The sequence below is a fragment of the Synchiropus splendidus genome, chromosome 7 (assembly GCF_027744825.2).
Source record: "Synchiropus splendidus isolate RoL2022-P1 chromosome 7, RoL_Sspl_1.0, whole genome shotgun sequence".
Classification (NCBI taxonomy): Eukaryota; Metazoa; Chordata; class Actinopteri; order Syngnathiformes; family Callionymidae; genus Synchiropus; species Synchiropus splendidus.
Window position 1 is genome coordinate 20810470 of NC_071340.1, and position 23059 is coordinate 20833528.

The 23059-nt window shown below is 44.6% G+C and overlaps 1 protein-coding gene across 1 annotated transcript; it reads right to left on the reverse strand.

Annotated features, from left to right (window-relative positions):
• Positions 1-351: 351 nt before the first annotated feature.
• On the reverse strand, positions 352-22635 carry ep400 (E1A binding protein p400). The gene is made up of 52 exons (XM_053870524.1): positions 22438-22635; positions 19711-21066; positions 19502-19609; positions 19291-19375; positions 17015-17406; positions 16238-16528; positions 15624-15809; positions 15412-15552; positions 15256-15334; positions 15134-15171; positions 15010-15058; positions 14846-14929; positions 14613-14726; positions 14331-14524; positions 14083-14260; positions 13857-13993; positions 13597-13766; positions 13335-13509; positions 13105-13241; positions 12720-12906; positions 12381-12550; positions 12126-12313; positions 9961-10125; positions 9468-9620; positions 9302-9366; positions 8919-9208; positions 8633-8835; positions 8380-8549; positions 8110-8306; positions 7557-7668; positions 7188-7457; positions 7031-7105; positions 6819-6953; positions 6705-6749; positions 6467-6620; positions 6141-6373; positions 5890-6063; positions 5770-5817; positions 5548-5684; positions 5386-5442; positions 5217-5295; positions 4958-5131; positions 4841-4886; positions 4657-4760; positions 4364-4556; positions 4127-4290; positions 2356-2583; positions 2097-2268; positions 1884-2026; positions 1500-1664; positions 1331-1408; positions 352-1258 (listed from the first exon to the last, which is right to left on the reverse strand). Exons 2-52 carry the CDS (start codon positions 21031-21033, stop codon positions 944-946), a joined length of 8970 nt encoding a protein of 2989 aa, XP_053726499.1. The 5' UTR covers positions 21034-21066; positions 22438-22635; the 3' UTR covers positions 352-943.
• Between the last annotated feature and the right edge of the window lie 424 nt (positions 22636-23059).

Sequence of the window (23059 nt, forward strand, 5' to 3'; positions counted from 1 at the left end):
TGAGGAAAAATGCTATTTTCAAGCCTTGGTCAGAAGATCTGACCTCTCTGAGATGCGGATGACAATGGTTAGGTTTTCTAACGCATGTTAAAATCTTCAGTGTATGAATTTCTGGAGCCTTCAGCAATATATTGCTCCACAATCCGGTACACTACTGCAGCATGTATTATCAGAGCATCTGATGCGCTCTGACAATCCTGGAACTGTGTCACATCTGTAGGGCTCAACACTGGACAAAAACCTCCAGTTAGAAAAATACTGTAGCTGCACAGCACCTGACACTTTGTGCCGCTCGCCTGACTGGTCCCGCGGTGCCCGGCAGTAAATCAATGAAACAAAGATGAGTGTGTATAAAAAACAAAAACACTTTATTACAATTAGGTTGAAAAAACCCAAGGGAACCACGACTACTTTACAAGTACAAATGTTTTTTTGTTTGATATTTACACTTTTTTCCATCGACATCAATAAAAAAAGAATTTATGAGAAAACACAAAATACTAAAATACATGTTTACAGTGTGTTTGCTGCGATAAAAAAAAACAAAACAACTAAAGGAACGTGCGTTACTCTCCATTTAGATCTACAGACGACGGGGGCAGGTGGGGGGACATGCAGGGGAATATTGGTGAATACACTTAATGGACAGCTCTTCACCTGAAAAGCTTCACGTCTCTTGAGTCATTAATACGTTTTTGCTCGAAGACTTCGTGACGTCCGCCGACGGGAGACAAGCCACTAAGTATTCTTGCAGTTTCCAAGGTAATACCACATTTTGACAAATAAAAAAAGAGGTAAGAAAGTTGACTCAGGTCCTGGCACACGCACTGGAACAGTGCTGAGCCATCTGACCAGGAGATGAAGGGGGTGAGGTACTGGATCCTTCTCTGCTGCCACCGTCCTTCACCTCATCACACAAGTCCAATCAGGTCCAGGTGGAGACTTAACTTCCTCCGCCGCTGGGTTTTCCAGGCGCTTTCGCTCTGATCCCAGCCTGCCTGGCTTGACCTTTGGCCGGCTGCTGGGGCTGAGAGGGCTGCTGGCTCGCCGTCTCCGGGGCCGAGGGCGCGGTGGTTTGCTGGGCGGGGCTGTGAGGAGGTGGGGTTTGGATCTGTGGGGAAGCAGCTGCGGTGACAACCTGCTGCTGGATGATCTTCTGCTGGATGACCTGCGCCGTCGTGGTTCCCGCAGGAATCATCTGGACCTGAGTGGGAGTGGATGTGGCGGCTTGGGTCAGCGCCACCGTTTGGGTCTGGATCTGGAGAGCAACACCGTCACATTTTAAGCATCAAGGTCTTCAGCTTTTCTTTCCCCCCTGAGTGGCAGGTACCTGCTGGGGAGACGAGACGATCTGCTGAATGTTGGCCACGGTCGGCTGCTGCTGCACGATCTGCGGGAGCTTGGCCACCTGACGGGAGCAGTCAGCGAATTAAAAATAATTTTAAAAAAAAATCACCACGGATGAACTTCGACCACAAACAAGTCTTCCTGTCCCAGACCTGGATTTGCTGAGCTCCAGCGGCTTTCTGTGTCTGGGCCAGGGACGTTGTGAAGAACTGGGTCTTGATGCCCGGCTGCAGCTGCGTGGTGGTCGTGTAGGTCACTTTCTGCTGCTGCTGCGGAGCAGCTTGGGCCGCTTGGACCGTCACCTGCTGCGTGCCGATCTACAGTCCAGGAAATAACACACGTGAGCAAAAGTGCTACGTCAGCATTTTCCAGGAGAATCATGAGTGAGATGAAGGTGTTGAAGACGAACTGATGCCACAACAGCACGGTGACCTCAGACTATTAAGAAGTGAGCACATGCTGCTGCCAGTCGAGAGGCTGCTGCAGTGGTGCTCATTCATGGCTGTTTGTGGAGACGCTAGGTGGTAGGTGTTAACCTTCTGCTGTAAAGTGGCCTGTGTCTGTTGTGGCTGTCCTGCCTTTTGTTGTCCTGCGGCCGCCGCCTGCTGGTGCTGCTTCTTCATCTGAAGCAGCTGCTGGACCTGCATCTGGGGGAAGGACGGGGTCAGCACCGGGCCACCTGAGGGAGAGAACAGCGTCAGTGTTGTCACCGCCGTCTTGTCACGACTATCCCTCCGTCTGAGGCTGACCTGTTTTCTGGGCCTGGCCGATGGCCACGCTGATGCCCGCCACGGTGACAGGCAGCGTGGTGACACCAGCGGAGGAAACCACCGCCGGCACAGAGACCACAGGAGGTTTGGTGAGGGTGACTTGAGTCTGGCCGGCCTGGGCCTGAGTCAGCCCCTGGGCTGGCACTCGAGTCTGTCACGGCATCAGGAAGCAAGTGAGACAACAGAAGCAGCGTGTGCGAGTGAACCTGACCTGGGCAGGTGAGCTTCGCTCTCTTACCAGTCGAGCCACCTGCAAGTTGGCCACTGTGGTGCCGGTCAGAACGGCGCCGGGCCTGGGCGCTGCCACCGCCGTCAGCTGAGGGCTGGCCTGGGCCGCCTGCACCTGAGTGGTCTGCTGAGCGCCGGGTGCCTGCTGACCTTGAGCTGCGGCCGCCGCTGCCACTGCTGCAGCCACCTGCTGCTGCTGCTGAAGCTGCAGCTTATGCTTGTGCATCTTCAACAACTCCTGTCAAAACAAATGCGCTGACGTCAACGGTTTTCCTCTGAGGATGATTTTTTTTTTTTAATCATTTCTGTTTTTGAGTGACAGCAACATCTCTATGTAACTGTTTGCCATATTTAATGTTCTTTGAACCTATTATGTCCAACAGCCCACCCTGGACTCACGGTTCGCAGTGACTCTAAACACAGGAGGTTTCTGCCTGCAGTGCGAGCACCACTTCACTCAGCTGCAAGGTGTTTAGAGAGACTGAAATCCTGAGAAAAGTCACTCAACCAGTCCAATGTCTGTCGGTGACCAACTCAAAAATGTCAAACATCATTTTTGAACGTTTAGCATCAAGAATGAACGATGACAAACTAGTTCCTGCCTCCACAGAACACACGTGAAACAGTGGTGGAAAGTGCCTGAGATATACACAAGGTAATACCGTGCACTGAACTCTTGAATGAGATGGAGAAAGTCAATCTTTTTCGTTACATCTCATTTGTTGTGTACAACTTCTACAGGATGTTTAGTTCTGCTGACAGAGTAGATGATAGATTTGACAACTGTTGCGTTCCATGCATCATCATAAGTGACAGACAGATGAGGAATCATGAAACAGTATCGCAGGGTTGATGAAACAGTGTCCTAACATTCAGAGGCCACTAGATGATGCTCTTGGTTTAGAAATTTTGAATATGTGAGGTTTTATTGAATTCGAAGTTCAAACATTTTACAGCAGACAGTGCCATCTGGTGGCCTCTGAAAATCAGGACACTGTTTCATGAAACCTCATCGACCCTTCGATACGGTGTCATGAAACGTCACCTCCCCATCACTATCATTCATTATTGCCACTGACATGTGAATCCCACTAAACCAGTCTCACTCTCCAAACAGTGAGCATCCCTCTCTGGACAGGTGAGAACAACTATAATAGCATAAGAAAAACACAACGCCACTAGTGTCAAGTATCACGTCAGCATGTCTATCTTCTGACGGCTTGGTGCCTGTGTCGCCAGCTTCACCGCCACGTCGACTCGTCAAGAGTAGAGTAGGAGTCAGTTCACATGTTGTGCTTTACTTCTGAAAGACTGCCGGCACTAAATAAGTAGCGAGGTGAAGGCACTGACTCTGTGCGAGTCCTCCGATTGACTTGGCAAAAGTATTGCCTTGAGGCGCCACAAACCTAAGGATAGGGTAAGAGGCCAGGCTGAACACCACTCTGTGAACCAAAAGTGCAATGGACAAGTGTCAAAAACTCTCAACTAAAATGGTATCCAGGCTTTTAGCTAGGAGGGCATCTGGGCGTCTGCAAAACATGAAAAAGTGGACGCCCCATTCTCGACCGTAGCTTGGCTGCCAGATCACGCTGGTATATGGCGGCATCTGGCGGCCAAGCTACGGTCGAGAATCGGGCGTCCACTTTTTCATGTTTTGCAGATGGACACAAAGGGACGACCCAGCTTGGTGCAGACCTGTTCAGTATTTGAGCTCTGACTTCAGTGTTGATAAACACGGTGAACAGGTAGAGATTGCTGTGTTTTGAGCAGAGGTGAGGTACCTGGGGTTTTCCGACTGCTTTGATCTGTGGAGAAGCTGCCTGCTGCTGCTGCTGTTGTTGTTGTTGTTGTTGCTGCTGCTGCTGTTGCTGCAGTTGTTGCTGTCGCAGCAGCTGAAGGTGAGCCGGGTTGAGAGGCTTCCCTTGCTGCAGTTGCATGCCCTGGGCTGGGTGGAGTTGGACACATTACAGGTGGGTAAAACAGACCAACTGAGTCGACAATCACCACAAGTGAATTACCTGGTGAGACGAGTGAGCGGGTCTGAGACTGAGCGGGGCTCAGAGTGGTCGACACCACGGCCGACGCAGTCACTGGGGTAACTGCTCGAACTCCCTGCCCTGTTGCGATGGCAACCACCTCAGCAGGAGCGGCAGCAGCTGTAACTGCTCTCTGTTGAGCATGGACCACCTGAGCGCCAGCAGCACTTGGTGACTGAAAGGTGCAGCAGAAACAAGATCTCAATCAGAACTGGCAGTCGTGCTTACGCGCCTCAGAAAGGGCACAAGCACAGAGAGAAACAAAGGGGACTCACAGAGAGGGTGCCTGGTATGACTGGGGTTGCCAGGCGTTTGTTGGCTTGGAAGGGACTTTGAACTCCAGCAACCGTGTTTACAATAACATTCCCCCCAACAGTAGCTGTGACATTGAAAAAAGGAATTCATTAAAAGTGACACACCAGCAGCTGAGCGCTGTGAACCAGAAGCAGGTGAGCGTACCAGCCTGGATGGTGGTGCCAACAGTGGCATTTTTTATGGCACCAGCCTGAAAAACATACAACAAGTCAGTGGGTGGGAGAAGACAGAACACAAGTATAAATAGGTCCTGACTCTCACCAGAACAGCGGCATTCGGCACAGCTGTAGCCCCGGCCACGGCGGCCCCCTGAGGGAGCTGAGCCTGACCAGCAGCTGTCGGTGTCAGAGCTTGGCCTGATGCGGCCTGGCCCTGCGGAACACCGGCCTGTTGCTGCTGAGCCAACTGCTGAGCCTTTTGCTGCTCTGCTAGCGCCTGCAAACACAATCAGGACGTCATTTAAAGCCCTGCTTTCAGATGGACCAAGAGAAATCGGTGCCAGAACAACATGGAATGTTACCTTCTTCTCTTTTGCAATTCTCTCAGCACGCTGAGTTGCAATCTGGATTGGAAGTAAAGGCTTGTCGTAGCTTATTCCACTGTGAAAAGGAAAACAATTTTCAATTTAGTATAAGGTTTAGTTGAACGCTAACATGCTAGTGGGACCAAGACAGGACAAAAAAATGAACCTTTCTGCCAAGACTGAAGCATGTTTAGGATTCTTCTGGAATGGATTCATGCCCAACCTAAAGAGAAGAGAAGATTACTTAAGTCAGTCTGAACGTATGCTTATACTTGCTTGTGGTACATCCAAGCATCAGGTTTCCAGTCACCACTTCACCAGCACTTACAGAGGTTTGATTGGTGCGCTCCTCTTGCTGGCGATTATCTTCATGAGCTCAAAGCGACTGTTGTAAAGCTGAATATGAGTGGCGTTGTCGTCCTGTGTGTAGATCTGGCAAGTCCTCAGAGGGCGGCTGTTCTTAGACTGACATAAACACGAAGGAAAGGAAAGGTTAAAAGACGACTCCCACAAACTGAGGACGACAGAATCCTTGTAAAGAAGTCAGTACTTTGTATATGCTCTTGGTTTTCTTTTTGGGATTGGCTTCATAAATCAGCTGAAAATAGAAGAAGACAGTTGAGAAAAGGGACTGTTGGAGCACAATTTACCGACGTAGGATGCCACTCACCTTGCCCTCCTCTCTGGGAATGATGACATTCTCATAGCGGTTGCGACACTGTTTAGGGGAGCGGTAGATGCGGCTGCAAGAGTTCACAACGTCACTCACAAGATCCCAGTTGGGAGTGTGGGCGGGAGACAGGATGGTTAAGTTGAGTGGAAGCTCCAGTAGCTGCTTCACAGCCTGTTGGGAGAACAGTTACACTTCAGGTCCTGCTATAGGCGTGTAGGTCTGAGCAGCAGAGGGAACTCGATCAACACCTGCAGCAGGGCCCAGTCCTCACTGATCAGCCACTCTGGATTGTCCTGTCCAGCCTCCATCGCAGGTTTAACCAGCGAGGGGAGGGGCTTGGCAAATGGCGCCTGCTGCTTGAGGGAGAAATTCTTCTTTTGGTCTTTGCCCTCCCGACGGACCTTCATGATGTGGTCCTTTATGAAAAGTGAGCGCGGAGGGATGACCGTCTCTCCATGGCCTTTCTTTTTCTTTCTGGCAGCTGCAGAAGAAACCAAGTAGTGAGACGTGGGCGAGGGTCTACATTTTTACTTACAACTTTCAAAAAGGGTGGAAGAGGAGGATGATAACCTACCTGAGGGATCCAGCTTGAGTCTCTTGTGTTCTTTGCGAATGTAAATGGGAGGAAGTTTGGACTCCGGCATCGGTGTGGTGTCGTACATTAGGCACATGACCGAGTCGATGTAAATGTCATTGTCATCCTGTGGCGGAGTGGGCGGGGTCCAAAGCTGCAACAAAACAGCCATCAATGATCAACTCAAGGCAAGTCTCATAAAGAAAACAAATGGATAATTCACAAGTTTATTTCTTACTGGCATGATTTCTGTGTGACCATTCTCTGCATCAAACACGTACTCCTGTTGAGGAGAAAACCAATGTTAGAAATTTGGCAACACATCTAAGTCAGCATAATAACTACTACCCACCATGTTATAGGCATCTTCTCTGGTGTAGGTGAAAAGATCTTCATCTCGCTCCATCTCCTGCTGCTCCTCCTCCTCCTCCTTCAGCTTCTGGAGTTGCTTCACCTCCCAGCTTCTCTTTGAGCACTCAAGTCGCTCCTGGAAATAATAATGGCAGTAATAACAGTGTCATGTTGATTGATATGCCACGTTAATAAGGACAAGAGTAAACTCACCTTGAGAGCAGTCTCATCATCGCCAATGTGGAGATACTCCAGATAGTGAAGAGCATATCTTTCGATGGGTGTTAGCTGAAGAGGGCACAGATGACTTACTCAAGGAAGCATTTCAAAATTCTCATCTGCCCAACTCAGTATGAAATACCAACAGTACCTGCTCCATTACCGCATTCAGCTCATCCATCTGTGCAGAATCTTCCTGCTCTTGGCCGTCTGACTCTTCATCCATTGGTTTATCTTCCGTTGTTTCTTCTTCTGCTTTTGACTGGGGGTCCAGGTTTATACTCTGGAGAGCCTGGATGTAAGGTCTTGCCACCCTCGGGGAGATGCTTTCGGATGCTGAAGGCTCCTGGTGGAGGACCACAAACTCCTGCACCTTCTCGCCGGACCCTGCCTCCACTTCGAACAGATCTTGAATTGTTCGCTGCAAGCAAATAGTTAAATAAGAAACTAGCTTTTCAAAAGCTCTGAACCAAGAGGAGTATATTATAGAACAGTGTAAAGAAGAAAATATTTGCCATACTTGTGTGAGGAAGGCCAAGGTGTAGTCGTTGCCCTGAGCGGCAACCTCTCTTATCAGATCCTTTGTTCCGTTTTTCAGCAGCTTTTCCTCAATGGAGTTACCACTTTCCAATCTACCGATAAACAAAAACATCAGGGACCGTTCAACCCCAGCGAAACGAGTGTAATAGCCTCAATCAATAACCATTACTGCATTCGAGAGGATTACAAAGAGCCTATTTTCTGAGCCATCACAAAACCAAATTATGGGAGCTGAAAAGATGGTAAATGCTATGAAGTGTAACTATTGAAGGATGAAGGTCATTCTTTCATCTGGTTCTGGCTGAGGTTTTCTTACCGATAAGCATTACAATAGATTGAATTTGAGAAATGAAATGTGTTTTATAACATAAAAAAACACTTTTAAAAACAAGAACTCATTCCTAGTAAGTAATTTGTATTCACTGGATGAAGTCATATTGTGCTTGATTTACTCTGCAGTCACGGACAGATTCACAACTTACCAGTCTGTGAGGTGATTAAAAAGAGCAGAATGTACGCTTCCTTAACCTTACCTGTATATGTGTATATCCTTTGATCGTCCAATTTTGTCACACCACTCCTGTGTGCGCGCGTCCATGCTGGGGTTGAGGTCTGTGTCGTAGAAGATGATGGTATCGGCATCAAACACGGTCCCGACTGCAGAGCAGCAGCGGTTGGTCAGGATGCTGCAGAACACCTGCTTGTTCCTGTTGAAGTTCCTCATGTTGCCCTGCGGGATGTCGTTTTGGTTATCAAGTAGAAGACTCAGGATTCATTCATTTGACAGATTCATGTAACTGTACCTGTCGCTCACTGACAGTCAGACTTTCATCCACTCGCACGTAAGTCAGCTGCCGGAAATCTAGGAAGGTTTCCAGGATGTCCAGCATCTTCACCATCTGAGTAAAGATGAGGACTCGTCGCTTCTCGGAGCGAAGTTTCTGCAGCAGGATGGCCAGTGCTTCCAATTTACCTTTTGAAAGAAATGACAACAGCATTGGCAACATTTATCACTGCAAGTATGCCAGAGTAATGTGGAATTCGGTTGTGGGTTACCTGAGTCCAACTGTGTGAGTTGCAGCTCAGGGAAATGAAGGAGTTGCCTCGGTACTATCTGGTGAATGACAGTACTGTGAGGCACAGAGACGTCTTGCAGCTGACGATGAAGCGATCTCAGCTCAAGGCGATAGGAAATAGGTGGATTAGCTGCATACAAACAAGGCGCTGGGGACACAGCGGCAGGGACCACACATTCCAACCTACAAATCACAAATTTAAGAGATTACCCAATTATTCAAAAGTTCAAGCATATATAGTCTAAGCAAAATAGCAATATAAAAACCTTTTGTTGAGGCCCTTGGCAGCCTTAAGGCAGTCTTCAACAGTGAACAGAGATGCCTGCAGTGTGGAAGTCGTCCCCACACAAGTTCTCTGTGCCCTTAGGCAGCTTTCTCTACCCACCCACCTCCAGCCCCCGGTGGCAAGAGCAGAGTGACCACGCTCAGAGCCAACAGTGCATGCCTTCAGGAGGTCGCAGCCGTACATCACGCTGCGACTGCAGCGTCGCTCGTTTGCTTCAAAAAGGCGGCTCAAGCGCTGCTTCACCTGCTGGAGCTTTTCCTCTGAAGATTCCTGTTCAGGTTGTAGACATATATATATTTACTTTCCAAGACAAATATTGGTGGAAATAAATAAAAGATGTTTAATCGAGCAAGTAATACACACCAGAGGCACAGCATTAGCGGAGGAAGCTGGTTTTGCTGGGGTCGCTATAGAATTTGTTGACAGAGCTTTAAAAAAAATAAAAAATAAAAATAATGTAAATCACAAGTAAAGCCAAACATAAGAAGTTACAGCAGCATGAAAGATAAATGCTGAAATAATCAGATACCTGGTTGAGAATTTGGCAAAGCTGGATGAGAGGTGACGGGTGGAGCTGAGGCATTGGATGTGGGGACCGCCTGAGGAACAGTCTGCATCACCATGGAGCCCTGCGGTCTGATGATTTGCTGCCCTGGAGCTGAAACTATCTGCAGGATGTTCCCTAAATAAAAAGAAAAATATACATGAGTTAAGATTTTACAAAAGATGGGATGCGAATGGAGGTCAGAACGATTCAAATTTTAATAAACAGGATAGAAGCACAAAAAATGTATGCACTTTAAGCAGCAAAAAGCTTGGTCATTGCTGAGCACTTGTATCCCGATGTTAAAGCTATTGCATACAGACTCAATTGATACTTATGTATTGATACCAGTTACTCTGGTATCAAATGCAAGTAAAAGACAATTGCAAATAATCGATAACACAACTCTAGTTAATTTGTTATTTTTTTCACAGCAAAATTTAAAATGCAATACATTTATAGCAACTACCAGAAATACCTTGAAGCTGCAAAGGCTGTCCCGTGGTCAACTGGCGAAGCTGACTGGGGGACAGAGTAAACTTGTTGCCTTGAAACTGAAGAGTAACTGGCGTCTCTGGTTGGGCGATACGGTTCTGATTGCCAGCAATGTTGGCTAACTGAGCGATCTTCACCACATCTCCACCTACAACAGTAAGAAACAGCACACTTAAAACAGATTAGAATACATATTTAAAAAAAAAACCAATATAAATGTTTATTATCCAGCTGCTCCAGTTAGTTTGAATGTGAAAAAGATAAGACATGCATAATAACAAAAGTGGGTTAATCTGTGGAACTAGCATAAATTGGCCTTCAAAAGAGAACCAGAGCCACTCCAAAACTGGCAAAAACCCTGAAGGGAGAGAACATTTCTACAAATACATTCCTCAGAGAACCTTGGACATGAGACAGAGAACCCAAGACATGCATCTACACCGAGCATGGAGCTGAGTGGCAACACGCTTTGGTCACATATATACCTGTCTATTCAGGTCCCATTGTGTTCATAATGTTTTCAGTGATTTGGACATCTTAAATGACAACTTTAGCTTGTCAAATGGTTAATCCATTACTCAGTGAGGACTTTGCTTAATGCAGAAATGTGGCCTCTTGAGCATAACAGAAGGTTTCTCTGTTCACATGCAAGGCTGAAAATATACACATGCATTGATTGCAGTGACACTGATTGCAAGAGTAATGTTTGTAAAAAAAACAAAAAAAAAACAAAGAGAGAAACAAGTGAGATGTTGGGATTTTGTAGGCCAGCATCTCGGCTGGTGCGAAGGAACAAAATAATATTAGTAAACTTGGATTGGGAAGACAGTATAAGAGGGACGGGAAAAAAAAATAGGAACAGTGGTGCGTGGATTAAAGAAACTGGGCAGCTTACAGTTCATGCAGGTTTTAAAAGAAGCTTGGAGGCTGCTAGAGTCTGCTGATATGGCTACAGGCGTAATGTCAAATTACATCTCGACAAAAAAACGTCCTTCTTAGCTTGATGAGATCAATTGAAGTGTTGGAACATATGTCGCAATTATAGACACACATATCAGCAGTTCCCCAAATATAAGCCTCTGCTTAGAAAAGCCTGGGCTGTGGTGGCAGAGGAGGAAGGGAGAATGCTAAGGGGGGGAGGGAAATAGGGGCCACTTACTAGGCAATCGAGCCTGGGCCTGGGATGTGAGAACCAGTCTCTGGGATAATAAGCTGGGCTGGATGGCATGGTTGGGGGCTAGAGTCACCCTTGGGACTTGTGCTAAGCCAGTCTGGCTTATGGAAGCTAACGGTCCCACTGCTGCCGTAGCTACATTCTGGCCCAAAGCCACAGGGGCAGCCCTCAGCACATGCTGCCCAACACCAGTACTCCCAGGGGGGGTTACAGTGGATGTGGCATTGTTGTGGTTGCTGACAGGGAGGGAAGTCAGGGTTCTCTGAGTAGTGGTTCCAACTGCTGTGAATCACAAGGTAACGGGGATGGGACTACATGTCAGGGGTCACCCAATACTCAGTTGAATTTGTGTGCTAATGCTGAGTCAGCTGTGGTAGGAAGAGCAGTGGGCAACATTAATGATATGAAATATTAGTATTAACTGAAAGGTAACTAACAAAAAAGCAATACTCACAGATGTGGGCAAAGTTGGTGTTCATGAATTTTAACATCAAAACTCACGTTATAGACAATCCGGTATTAGCAAACAAGTGTGATGACAATCTAACACAATTACACAGCACTGTCGACTGGTTGTCAATAGATAGTTCTATCACTAACTAATGATTGATAATGTCTTCCTGAGACTCAAACACACACCTGGAAATGGGAAATGTAAAAAATAAGAGTCGCATGTCAAACCCTGGTTAATGCAAAACATGCCATACAAATGATAACGATAACAAATAAGTGGGAGACAAACTTCCTAAAGAAACAGCAAATGGATATAAAATATAAACATATTTAGGTGGCTATATAAGACTGGAACTTCAAACAACAAACACTGTGTCAACTTATGCTGATGTATGAACACACACATTTTTGAAACGCGGCTCGAGTTCAAGTCATAACTCTGTTGTAAGACTAAAGGAAATTATCACACAAAAAATAAGAATAAACTGTTTTGCACATCTGACTGACAATAGTTGACGTACCGTGAGAAGGGGCTGTCGTCGTGGCAGCGGTGACTGGAGATTTGCCCCTGTTCTGAGAAGATTGGGTCGTTGTAGAAATGGGAGCGGCAACAGCAGAGGAAGACGCCAGCGGATTTGGACTGGCTGTACTTGTAAAGGTAGCTAAGCGACCTTCGGGTTTAGTCCCATACTGTACTGGCTGAAACAACCTGACAAGACAAACATCCTTATTTGTACCTGCATGAAAATAGAGAGATCAAAACAACAAATTAATACCTCATGGGATTTATGGGGCAGTGCTTAGGCCGCGGTGCTGGTTCTGGTCCAGTGTAGATTTCTTCAATGAGTTGCTGGGTGACTTTTAGTTTGGGAATTGCCACCTCGGTCTGATAATGGCTCAGCACGTTCTCATTGTTGATCAGATCAAATATTGATCCAACTGCATGCTATAACACAAAAAGAGAAAAGTTAAAAAAAAAACCCCAATACATTTTAACGGACAATTATTTTTTTTAAATCAATTGCGGGACAGTTTAACATGAAAATAATGTCAAGAATCAATGCTTGTTCACAAAAAATATCAGTGAACTTTAGTTTTGCAGCATGTTAACATACCCTGCTTGAGTTATTCTTCAGCCCTTCAAGGACCAGTGAAGGGACAACGTACTCCAGAGGAGATGAAAAGAAGGGACTACTCATCACTCTGGGCTCCAGCAGATCAGGGTGGTTGCAAACCCGCTGCAGTTGCATCAAGACTTGAAGCACACTCACAAAGTGGCCCGTCTTCAAAGCTTCTTGAGTGCTGGATGGAAAAGACAATGTTAGGCCAACGTAGCATCACATCGCACTAAAAAGCCTGAATGTCAACAACACGCATTACATTAGCATTGAGTGGTTATAATTACTGATTATTTACAGCAAAACAAGCTGGTAACTGGTTAAAAAGAAATTGTCACCAAAACACGTGTTTTTCTATTTGTTTCATTAAAAAAAATCTCACCCAGACTGTGTCAGAATGTCCTCATAGAGGCTTTTCTGCCGACTGGAAAGTCGACATTTGAGGATGTGCTCATATTTCTTGGGCAACTGCTTTTCAACATCTCTCTTGGAGCGCCTCAGAATGAACGGCTGAATCATCTATAAATGAAGAGACAGTTTTTCATGTTAGCATCTGTAATCTTATGCTAAATTTCCTATACATCTTGATGGACAATCAAGAATCTTATTCACCCGATGTAGGCGGATGACTAGTTTGTGGCAGTAGTCCTGATTTTGGTCTGTGCCTGCCTTAACAGGGAAGTCCGAATATGGCCTGGTGATCCCCGGCATGAGAAAATGAATCATAGTCCACAGCTCCTTTAGCGTATTTTGCAGAGGATTGTTGATGAGAAGGATTCGCTGCTCACTGTGAACAGAAGAAAAAACATAAAGTCCAACTTTTGAACCACCTGTAATATCAACAAGTCTCTATGGACATGCACCAAGGACACACCTTCTAAGAGCAAATATTGTTTCCCAGTGTTTCTCTGTCATGTTTCTAATGAGCTGAACCTCATCTAGCACCATGTGACTCCAGCTGCGCTTTAGAAAGTGATCCTGATCCTTCATCAGTAGCTTGTAGGATGTCACACAGACATGGAAGCTGTTGGCTTCTCTCCACCACTGCAGGGAGCAGATGAAACATTATTTCATTTCATCTTTTGTGGCCTTCAGTCTGAAGGGCAAAATCTTGGAAAGTCAAAAACCAAATACCGTTCTCTTTAATCTTCTTTCTTTCTTGCTTCCCAGGTATAGGAGGACTTTTAGGCCTGGGCACCAGCGCTTGAACTCCAACTCCCAACTTAACAACTTACAAGTCCTCACCACAATAAGATGGGGTCCCCAGATGCCTGTTGCACATGAAGGTTGAATATTTTATCATCAACTACATTCCAAAATCTCGAGACACAAAATGTTTTGACTTAGAAAAGTATCTTACTTTCTTGACCGGCCAAGTGAGCCATATATGCAACAGTCTGCACTGTCTTCCCAAGTCCAGCCTCATCAGCCAGGATGCCATTCAGGTGCTTTTTGTGAAGGTTGGCCAGCCAGTCCACACCGATTTGCTGATATTCTCTCAAGGAGCCGTGTAGTAAGAAAGGAGCAGGTGTGCGTGTCTGACAACACAAAAAGATGAATTAACATCATGGGTGGGGTCTGTGAGCAACTCTGACACAGCTATCTTACAGACGAACTGGTCCTGAATGCACCCTTAGGAAGGACGAGCTCAGTTGCAGCAGCAGCCACCTCAGATATATCCCTGCCAGTTTTCCCATCTGAGTCAGATGAAGACGACTTGTCAGGACCCCGATACTGATCCACCACGAGCAAGGAGTCAATCAGCACTGCCTCCGGTGGAGTGCTTTTTGTAATTTCCATTTCTGCAAAGAGATAGTTTGATTCGATGTTAGGTCATTTATCAGGCAAGAAAATCTACAAGTCCACTTAATATTCTGTTAAGGCTGGCACCTTCAGTCTCCTCAACATCCTCCTCATCACTCTGAGGGCTTGGCTGAGGCCACTCAAATCCATCAGTGTAAGCACCAGCATACTGTTTTCTTAGTGCATCCAGAGGCATCTCAGCTAAGAGCCAAACACATGAAAACAAGAAATAAAACTTCCAAGAACCTAAAATAAATCAGCAAATGATGTACTAAGGGCATACTTTAGAATGCCAAGCAGAATAAAAACAGATCAATTACCATCTTTGGCGAGATCAACCAACTCTGCTTTGTGATCGGTTTCACCTTCCACACCCTCCTGTTCCTCGATGGTTCCTTCTTCATCTAATATATAAAAGAAATAGTTAGGACTAATGGGAGAGACCTAAAAGCAGACAAAAAAAGTTCCACAATATGACACATACCAACGTCTGAAATGGACAAACTTGATTTCCTTTTTCTTGCTGAAACCTCCTTAAAATAAAATACAATACATTAAGTTCTGAAACCTTTTCACACCATAGCCCAAGATGAACAGGCAGCACTTACTACTTTATCAGATTTCTCTCCTATTGAGTGGCTTGGTTCTGGAAAATAGGCAGCTTACCATTAGTTTATTTATAGATGCGAATCATATTACAATAATGATCATAGAAGTACAATAAACAAACCTTTGGCAGAGGATGTTTGTAGACTAAGTGCTTTGAGTCTCTTTTCATGAATTTCAAAATGAAGCTTAATTTCCACAACCTGAAAAAAAATTCCCATAAGTAAGATCTGTGGGTTAACAAACTGTTTCAGAAAGCTTTGCATTAAATACAACTCACCTGCTCTATGTTGGACCAGAAGAATTCCACCTCTCTGGCGATTGTGCTGGCAATGTGACGCTGATGAGACTCACTTTCTTTCTTTGTCCTTTCTTCATGTTTGATTTGTTCCTGATGATATCTGGCACAAGTCCGAACAAGCTGCAGAAAAATGGAAATTAGCTTATAAATCACATCAATATATTTCTGGGTTTCTCAATATTCGACCCTACCTTTTTAGCAGCTGCCTCTTTCCATCTTCTTTCTTGGGCGAAGTCTGCAGCCATCCACTGCATTTCCTCAAGGAGGTAGTCCCATTGTGACTTAGGGCGTGAAGCTTCAACAAGTTTGGGAAGTCTACTTGCTGACCACTGTCCCTCTTTCCTAAGATCAGAGATCCTTTGATGGACTTGACTCTCCTTAAAAAAAAGAGTAGTTTAAACCATTGCTAAAGGAGGTGTAAAATATCTGGTATGTGCAGATTTTAAAAAATAATAAATAAATTCGAGTTACTTAAAAAAAATCATTCAGAAAAGTAGACTGGTGTTAAGTGTCTTCTTCGCATTAAAAGACAATTTTAATGGAGAACTTTCCAGAGAGTTTAGGCACCTAATAATTAGTTGTTGAAAAGTTTGTGGGACTGATGGCGCCATGTGGGAGTCTTTTCATATTAAATCATGCTTCAGTTAATACGGTCACAGATTACAACTAAGCATTACTTAAAGAAACCAATTATGTCACTGTAATAACACGGTTTTATTATATAGAAATGCATAATGCATTTATATTAATACATTGCTATTTAAGTAGCTGTTATTTCTAAAAACTGGTGGGAGAGATCACTAACCAATTTTGCTTGCTCATCTTGCTTATCTTGTGTGCTCTCCTGAATGGTTCCACCCTGAGCTAAGCCACCAACTTTGACTGCAGGGACACCGTTGGCTGCGGTCAGTTTGGACTGAGAACTGGGGTTGGTGTTAGAGCAAAGAGGACGGAGGGGACTTGTTGTGTTGGGTGTAGCAACATTGTTGGGAATGGAGAGGGGAGCAGGGGACATGGAAGTTATCGCTATCGAATTGGTCATTATCCTCTGAACTGGCTGGTTCAACTCTGCACCTGGACGACCAAGAGCAACAGTCTGTAAAAATAAAAAAATAGACATTAATAAGAGTTCTCTCTTTAGGCTAACAACTACCCTAGTTTTTTGCACAGATATTTAATTTAAAAAAACAAAGTTAAAGGCTCAGTGTTTTAAAATAATTTGCTCAACATATTGAGATTATTATCAAATACTAGTTGAGACTGGTATTGTTTTAGCAATGCATAACAGACTTGTATAGGTTGCGGTTGCCGTCGCAACTGCTGAGATGTCCATCAGTTACATATATACTATTATACACATTATTATTATGTACTACACAATGTATTTAATTAGCACATGGATGCAATTTCTCATGCATCCAACCATCATTTAACATAGCTGAGAGAAGACATTTCCACAACCAGGTGGGATTCCATGAAGGTTCAGTAAAACATGAGATGATTTATAAACATTTATTTTTAGTATGAAGCAGGGGGGTTGGCTATCATCCAGAAGGCGGTACAAAAGAAATAGCAGACTGACCGCTTGTCCAGACTGGAGCATGGCTTGGGACTGTTGCTGCTGAGCCTGCAACTGGAGATGAAGTCCTGGCTGCATCTGCTGTTGCAGCTGGGCCTGAAGCTGAGTGTGAGGGTTTACTGTTGCCAGGATGGCACCACCTGCCTGCACCTTAACCTGTGCTTGGAGCTGACTGGGTTGGACAGTACCCTCTACTAACTGAGCCTGCTGAGAGAGAGTTACAGGCATTCCTGCCATGGGGAGGGAACTCTGAGGCAGCCTGCCAGGCAGCTGTGGTGGAGGAGTGTGTAGGCTGGCAGCGTTCTGCACTGGAGGTCCTTTAGAAGGGTCGTATTGCTGCTGGTTCTGCTTCTGCCCAGCAATCTGCACTGCTTGTGGAGTAGGAGGCATGCCACCTATATATGTGACAAATTATAAGACAAAGCGGTAGTACAAAGAGCAACACAGAGCAACGGTTAATTTTTCATGTTAGATTTTCAATTATGATCACTGATAATACTATGATTATTTAGTATTCAGTAGACTTTTATTTTTCCTGTCAATGTACATTAAGTGTACTAATGGGTAGATTAAAGACTAAAATGTTCAGATCTTAGTGGCTGAGCTTTGCTCCTCAGAACCTTGCTCTATTGAACTGCATGTTCTTACGAACAGTAGAAAACTATTTTTGATGATCAGAGCAGAGACTAATGAATTTATTATGGCAAAATGAGTACAGAAGAAATGAAATTAATATGGTATTCTACATGTCTCTCAAATTAAACACTACTTTGATTAATGCAAAATCAAAACATTGCATTTCCGATGTTGAGAGAATGTGGTTAAAACATCAAAATATACATGCAACAAGATTTTTTATAAAGAAGAAAAAAATGTTTCAAAGAAAACAGAAGTCTCAAAAAGACAGGGAAAGGAAAGGGTATATAAATACAGAGCAGACAGACAGACACACAAAAAACACCATGTTTGGCATGCATGGAGCAATGTCTTTATAGCTTTTACCAAGGCATCTGAATGCCTCCTAAAGCAGCGAAGCACAGAGGTGAGCAAAAGGACACACATGGGGTCTTACAAACAGCAGGTCTGAGCGGAGCTGTGCACACTAAAGCAGCGCCTGCCTTACCTCCCTGAACGTCACACCACCTTGCCATCAACACCTGGCCCTGATACACCCACACCACCACACTCGCTTAAACCTGTGCATCGAACACAAACCTTTCTCGTAAGTTCCTCTTCCTACTTGGATTGAGCGTAGAGAGGCCAAGTCAGAATGAAAATGCAATAAATAACACAGAAAACCAACTCAAAAATGAATGTGACACAAGATGACACACTCAAGGATGCAGCTTTGGAATTGAGGATCAATGAATCTGAATCCATGTTGACGAAACACCGGAAAGAGCGTCACAACGGGATGGTGATGAAAAACCGAAAGAAGGTAGGACAAAGGAAATTAAAAAAAAATCCATGGGAATGTAAGGATACTGCTGCAGGATTCCCACAATGTGATCCGTTTCAGGATTAGATGGTAAGTCCATCCGAATAAGAATGTCTGAACAAAGTTCAGAAAGAAAGACATGAATGACGGATGAGACTCAAAAGAAAAAAGGAAAATCAAAGACATGGCATCCTGCAGAGTAAGACTGATTGTCTTCAGACTTGGACCCCGTCCTCTTTCCCAGTATTCATGATGAGAAAGATGCAGCTGCTAAAACTACTCTGGAACTTCTCGTGGACTGCTTCGAAATCCGGCACTGGGATGAGAGTATGTTTTTGTTGCTGCTTGGCTGCTCAAGGTGACTGTGATGGTTCCCTTAGTAAATCTTCTTGTTTAAAGGAAGGGGGCACATCCAGCAGCACCTTACAGAGTAGACCACAAAGGGGCCTGGTAGTAGCAATCCTACCTTGCACAGTTGGCATAAGCTGCTGGAGCGGAACGCCCGGTGATCCTAAAGGAGCTACACCAGGATGCTGGAAAATCAGCCCATGGCGACCAACGTCAATCCGGGATCGCTTAGCCTGATCTGGGATTCAAAACACACAATACCCTCGTAACGCAACAAAAGCACTCGACACAGAGGATTGGCCTGCTGAAGACCTTAAAGGTCATCTCTCCTTCCCTGGGTTAAGACTTCACACACACAGCGCTAGTTCAGGAAGCCAAATGTCTAAAAGCAGAAGCAATTAGAGGGAGAAAGGAAAAGAAACGGAAACCAAAGCAAAGGGGTAGGAAACAAAAGCAACAGAAAGGACACACAAGTCTTTGAACCTGGGCCTACCTGCTTGCACCATGGCCTGTTGCCTCTTAAATGCCTCCAGGTCTGAAGGGTTTGGAATAGTGCCAGCAGCAACCCCCTGGTGTCCCTACAAACAACTCACTGGTGAAATGACTTGTATTTCAAAACCACATTGATCATTTCAGCGGTAAGATGGTCCAGCACAAAGAAGCCATTGCACTTAGTGAGACCCATTAGAACAGCACCTCGTTACCTGGAATTGCTGCTGGGCAGAAAACGCTGCCGACACATTGGGAGGAAGCTGTGTTGCTATAGCAACAGGTGTGACGGCTTGTCCATCTTTTCCAGTGACAACCTTAACCTATAAGATGTGCAAAGAGATGAGAGAGTTACTGTTTGCAAAACAACACCTGCATTTAACAATTACTTTTACATTAACCACGGAACTATATGAAGACGTACCTCATCATTAATGACCTCGGACTGTTCTTCTTCCTCCTCTTCATCATCAAGGTCCAAGTCATTTTGTCTTAAGTAGGTATACAACGGAGCACACGGTTTCTTCTTGAAAGAAATGTAGTCCATCATGTTACCTTGCAGTTGCTGCAGGAAGAACAGCTCTATCAGGTATTCTTTGTAGACTTCCTTCAGACTTTCCATCTTCTTGGTGTGATGCTCCAAGCACTGTTTTCTTAACTGGGCAATCTCCGGGCTGGGAGGAGCAATGTCTTCTAACTTTTTGGGAGGCTGTTTCTTCACTGTACCTCCTACCACACCAGTGCTTGTGAGGGAATTGTTGGAAGTCACTGGGGGCTGACTGGAGAGGGATGGACTCGAGGGTGGAATAGAGATGGGCATGGTAAAAGATGCTGTGGCAGTTGTTCCTGCCCCAGCGACCACACCCTGTGGTGTTTTTTCAAACAAACCAGGGCGTGACAACTGTCCTTGGATGATACTGCTGATCTGTGGAGGTAAATTGGATGTGGTAATATGACCAGGGCTGCCCAGTGAGGAGAGTGCTGCACTTGTAGCAACAGGGCTTTGAGGCCCAAGATGATGAATTGTGCCTCCAGTCTGTGAGTGAGGCTGGGAAAGACGACGTTCTCTAACGGAGCCAGGTGTTCCAGGGGCTGCCAGTTGGACCTGACTAGCCGTGGCTTGGGCAATCTGCGCCAATGCTGTTCCATCCTGGTACACAAAATGGCCACTTCCAGCTGGACTGCTTAAATTGATTTGCCTTACCAACATGCCAGCTTCCACAAACCGAGTAGGACTTTGTGCACAGACACCTAATGCTGCTGTTGGAGCTCCTGGCCTTGTCACACCTTGTAGAGAGACTGGGCTGTGCTGGGTAGGACTCTGGGGCTGCATAGGTTGAGGGATCGGTGAGGTAACTTGAATGTAGGAAGATGGAGGATGTTCAAACCTCCATTGGGATGTGGTATGCTGGAAGCCGGGTGATGCAGGGTTCTGGATTGGAACTGGGGTAAGTGTGATTTGCTGATTGCCAGTCACCATTTGCCCCACATTTTGCAAAGTGATGTTCATGTTCTGTCCAGTGACTGGGCTCCGGCTCATGATTATCTGATAATTTGGCGATTGTGGGGCAGAGGGGCTGGCAGCTGAAGAAAATGTTGTTACAGGTGAAAGAGCCTGGTTAATCGTAGCCTGCTGTTGTGTAACTGCCATGGTGGGTTGCTGCTGCTCGTCTGCTTCAGATCCGGTGACGGACTTGGATCTCTGTAGTTGCCGCTGCATGTTTTGTGATCCATTTCCATGGTGCATTGCGTGGCACTAGTACAACGTGAAAACAGTTATCTGGGGGGAAAGGAAGCACAAATCTCAAATTAATGTGAGCACAAAGTTTTAATATGGCACACAGTCAAGTGGGTGAAATATTATTTTGTTATTATTGAAGGATGAATGTGTTTCCTTTTGTGAAATTTTCATATATGTTGCACAACTCAATTGGAGAAATGATGAATGAATAAATAAATATGAGTGACAAGTCAACTTTGGTACATTATACCTCCCCGTGCGGGCCTTAGGTTATTGTTATGAGTTAGTTAAGACCCGAGTTGAGGGAGTGGTTTTTGCCTTGGAATATGAAGAAGTTGTTAAAAATAAAATACATTAGACTGAACAAAAGCTAGATATACAGACACTTTATAAATTGCATAAAAAATACAAATAAAATACAAAGGTAAGGCAGAGAACTAAATACTTTAAGCTGTGCTCAATGCTTCAAAGTAAAACAGTCGACAAATAAAAAAATCAAACACGATATTTTCAGATAACATAAAAACGTTTTTGTTGAATTTCTCCACTGTAAGACAAGAAAAGGACATCTAATCTAATCTGTCAAATATTTGACACAAGGTAGAAGTACCAAGGCGCATGGTAACGAAAACCAAAATACACACAACAAATCACCAAAGCCAATGAGCGGATGTACAACAAAAAAAAACAAAACAATGAAATGATGCAAACAAAGAGACAACTCTCATTAAGTACATGAAGCAGAGACGGTATGGAAGATGAAGGGTGACAACATTTCTTTGACTACTCATGACACTATCCGAATTTTAATGGCAGATTGCTGATACGCTGTTAACGCACAATAAACAGATCATTATCCCTCGAACAGAAACAATGGCTAATTCGTGTTCACGAGAAACCTGTACTAACACATGGAACGCTAGAAAATGTGCCGTTAATCCCAACTGTTATCGCTATAAACACATCTTAAATTTGATCAATGAATATATTAAAATCTACCACCAAGTCAATGACATCTGTCACATGAGACACCTCACAGGCGCACTAAGCTTAAATCACACACTATATATTTACTACAACCGATAAATCGTGTTCTTCGCCTGTTACCATCTTTGTATTCAAATGTGCGCTCCCAATTAGGGGCGCAGCATCAGCTACCGCTCGTGGGACATTTCAGTATTAATGTTCCTAAAACGTACATTGGTGTGACCGGATACATACAGAAGCGACCTGGTCACATGCAAATATCAAATGCTTCCCATACGCGCACCTAGAACATCTATGTCTGTGTAATAACACCAACTAGAACGTTACGCCAGCTAGCAGATGCTAATATTGTTAGCTCGAAACTACAACCAGGCCAGGCTTCCCGGAATAGAGCTATTATAACAGCTACTGTTTCTTACTTACTGGAAAGCGGGCTTCTGTCGGTGCGTAATAAATCCTATGTCATTTTTAAATAAATAGCTGGCCTGTAATAAAGCTCACAAGTTGGAAAATAACATTTCAATATAGCTAGCGGACAGTTAATGTTTAGAGCTAATTTCATTCAGCAACATGGCGTCAGAGTCGACCTCTCGCGTGACCCGGTAGTCGATCGGCCGCCACCTTCTTTGTCTCATTATTTTCGAGCAAGCTAGAACGCCCATAGCTCGCTGCTGCCATCTGCAGGTTGACATTGTGTGCCGCGGATTAGAATTTTGGTTGAATTGTTTTTTGTTTTATTATTTTTGGCCTTCGTGTGTATGTTTTTAGAGAGCATCACGCTATCCTTTCACCTAAAATAGTTGTTGCTTCCTAAAAGGATGAGAGAAAAAATGTTTTTTGACTTCAAGGAGTAAATGGGCCAAATTGTATGTATGTATGTATGTATATATATATATATATATATATATATATATATATATATATATATATATATATATATATATATATATATATATATATATATAATGTTTTACAATTAAATTATGCTGTCACTCCAGACAAAAGTGCAAAGCAAGATAACTTTATTCAACATTGTTTTACAATT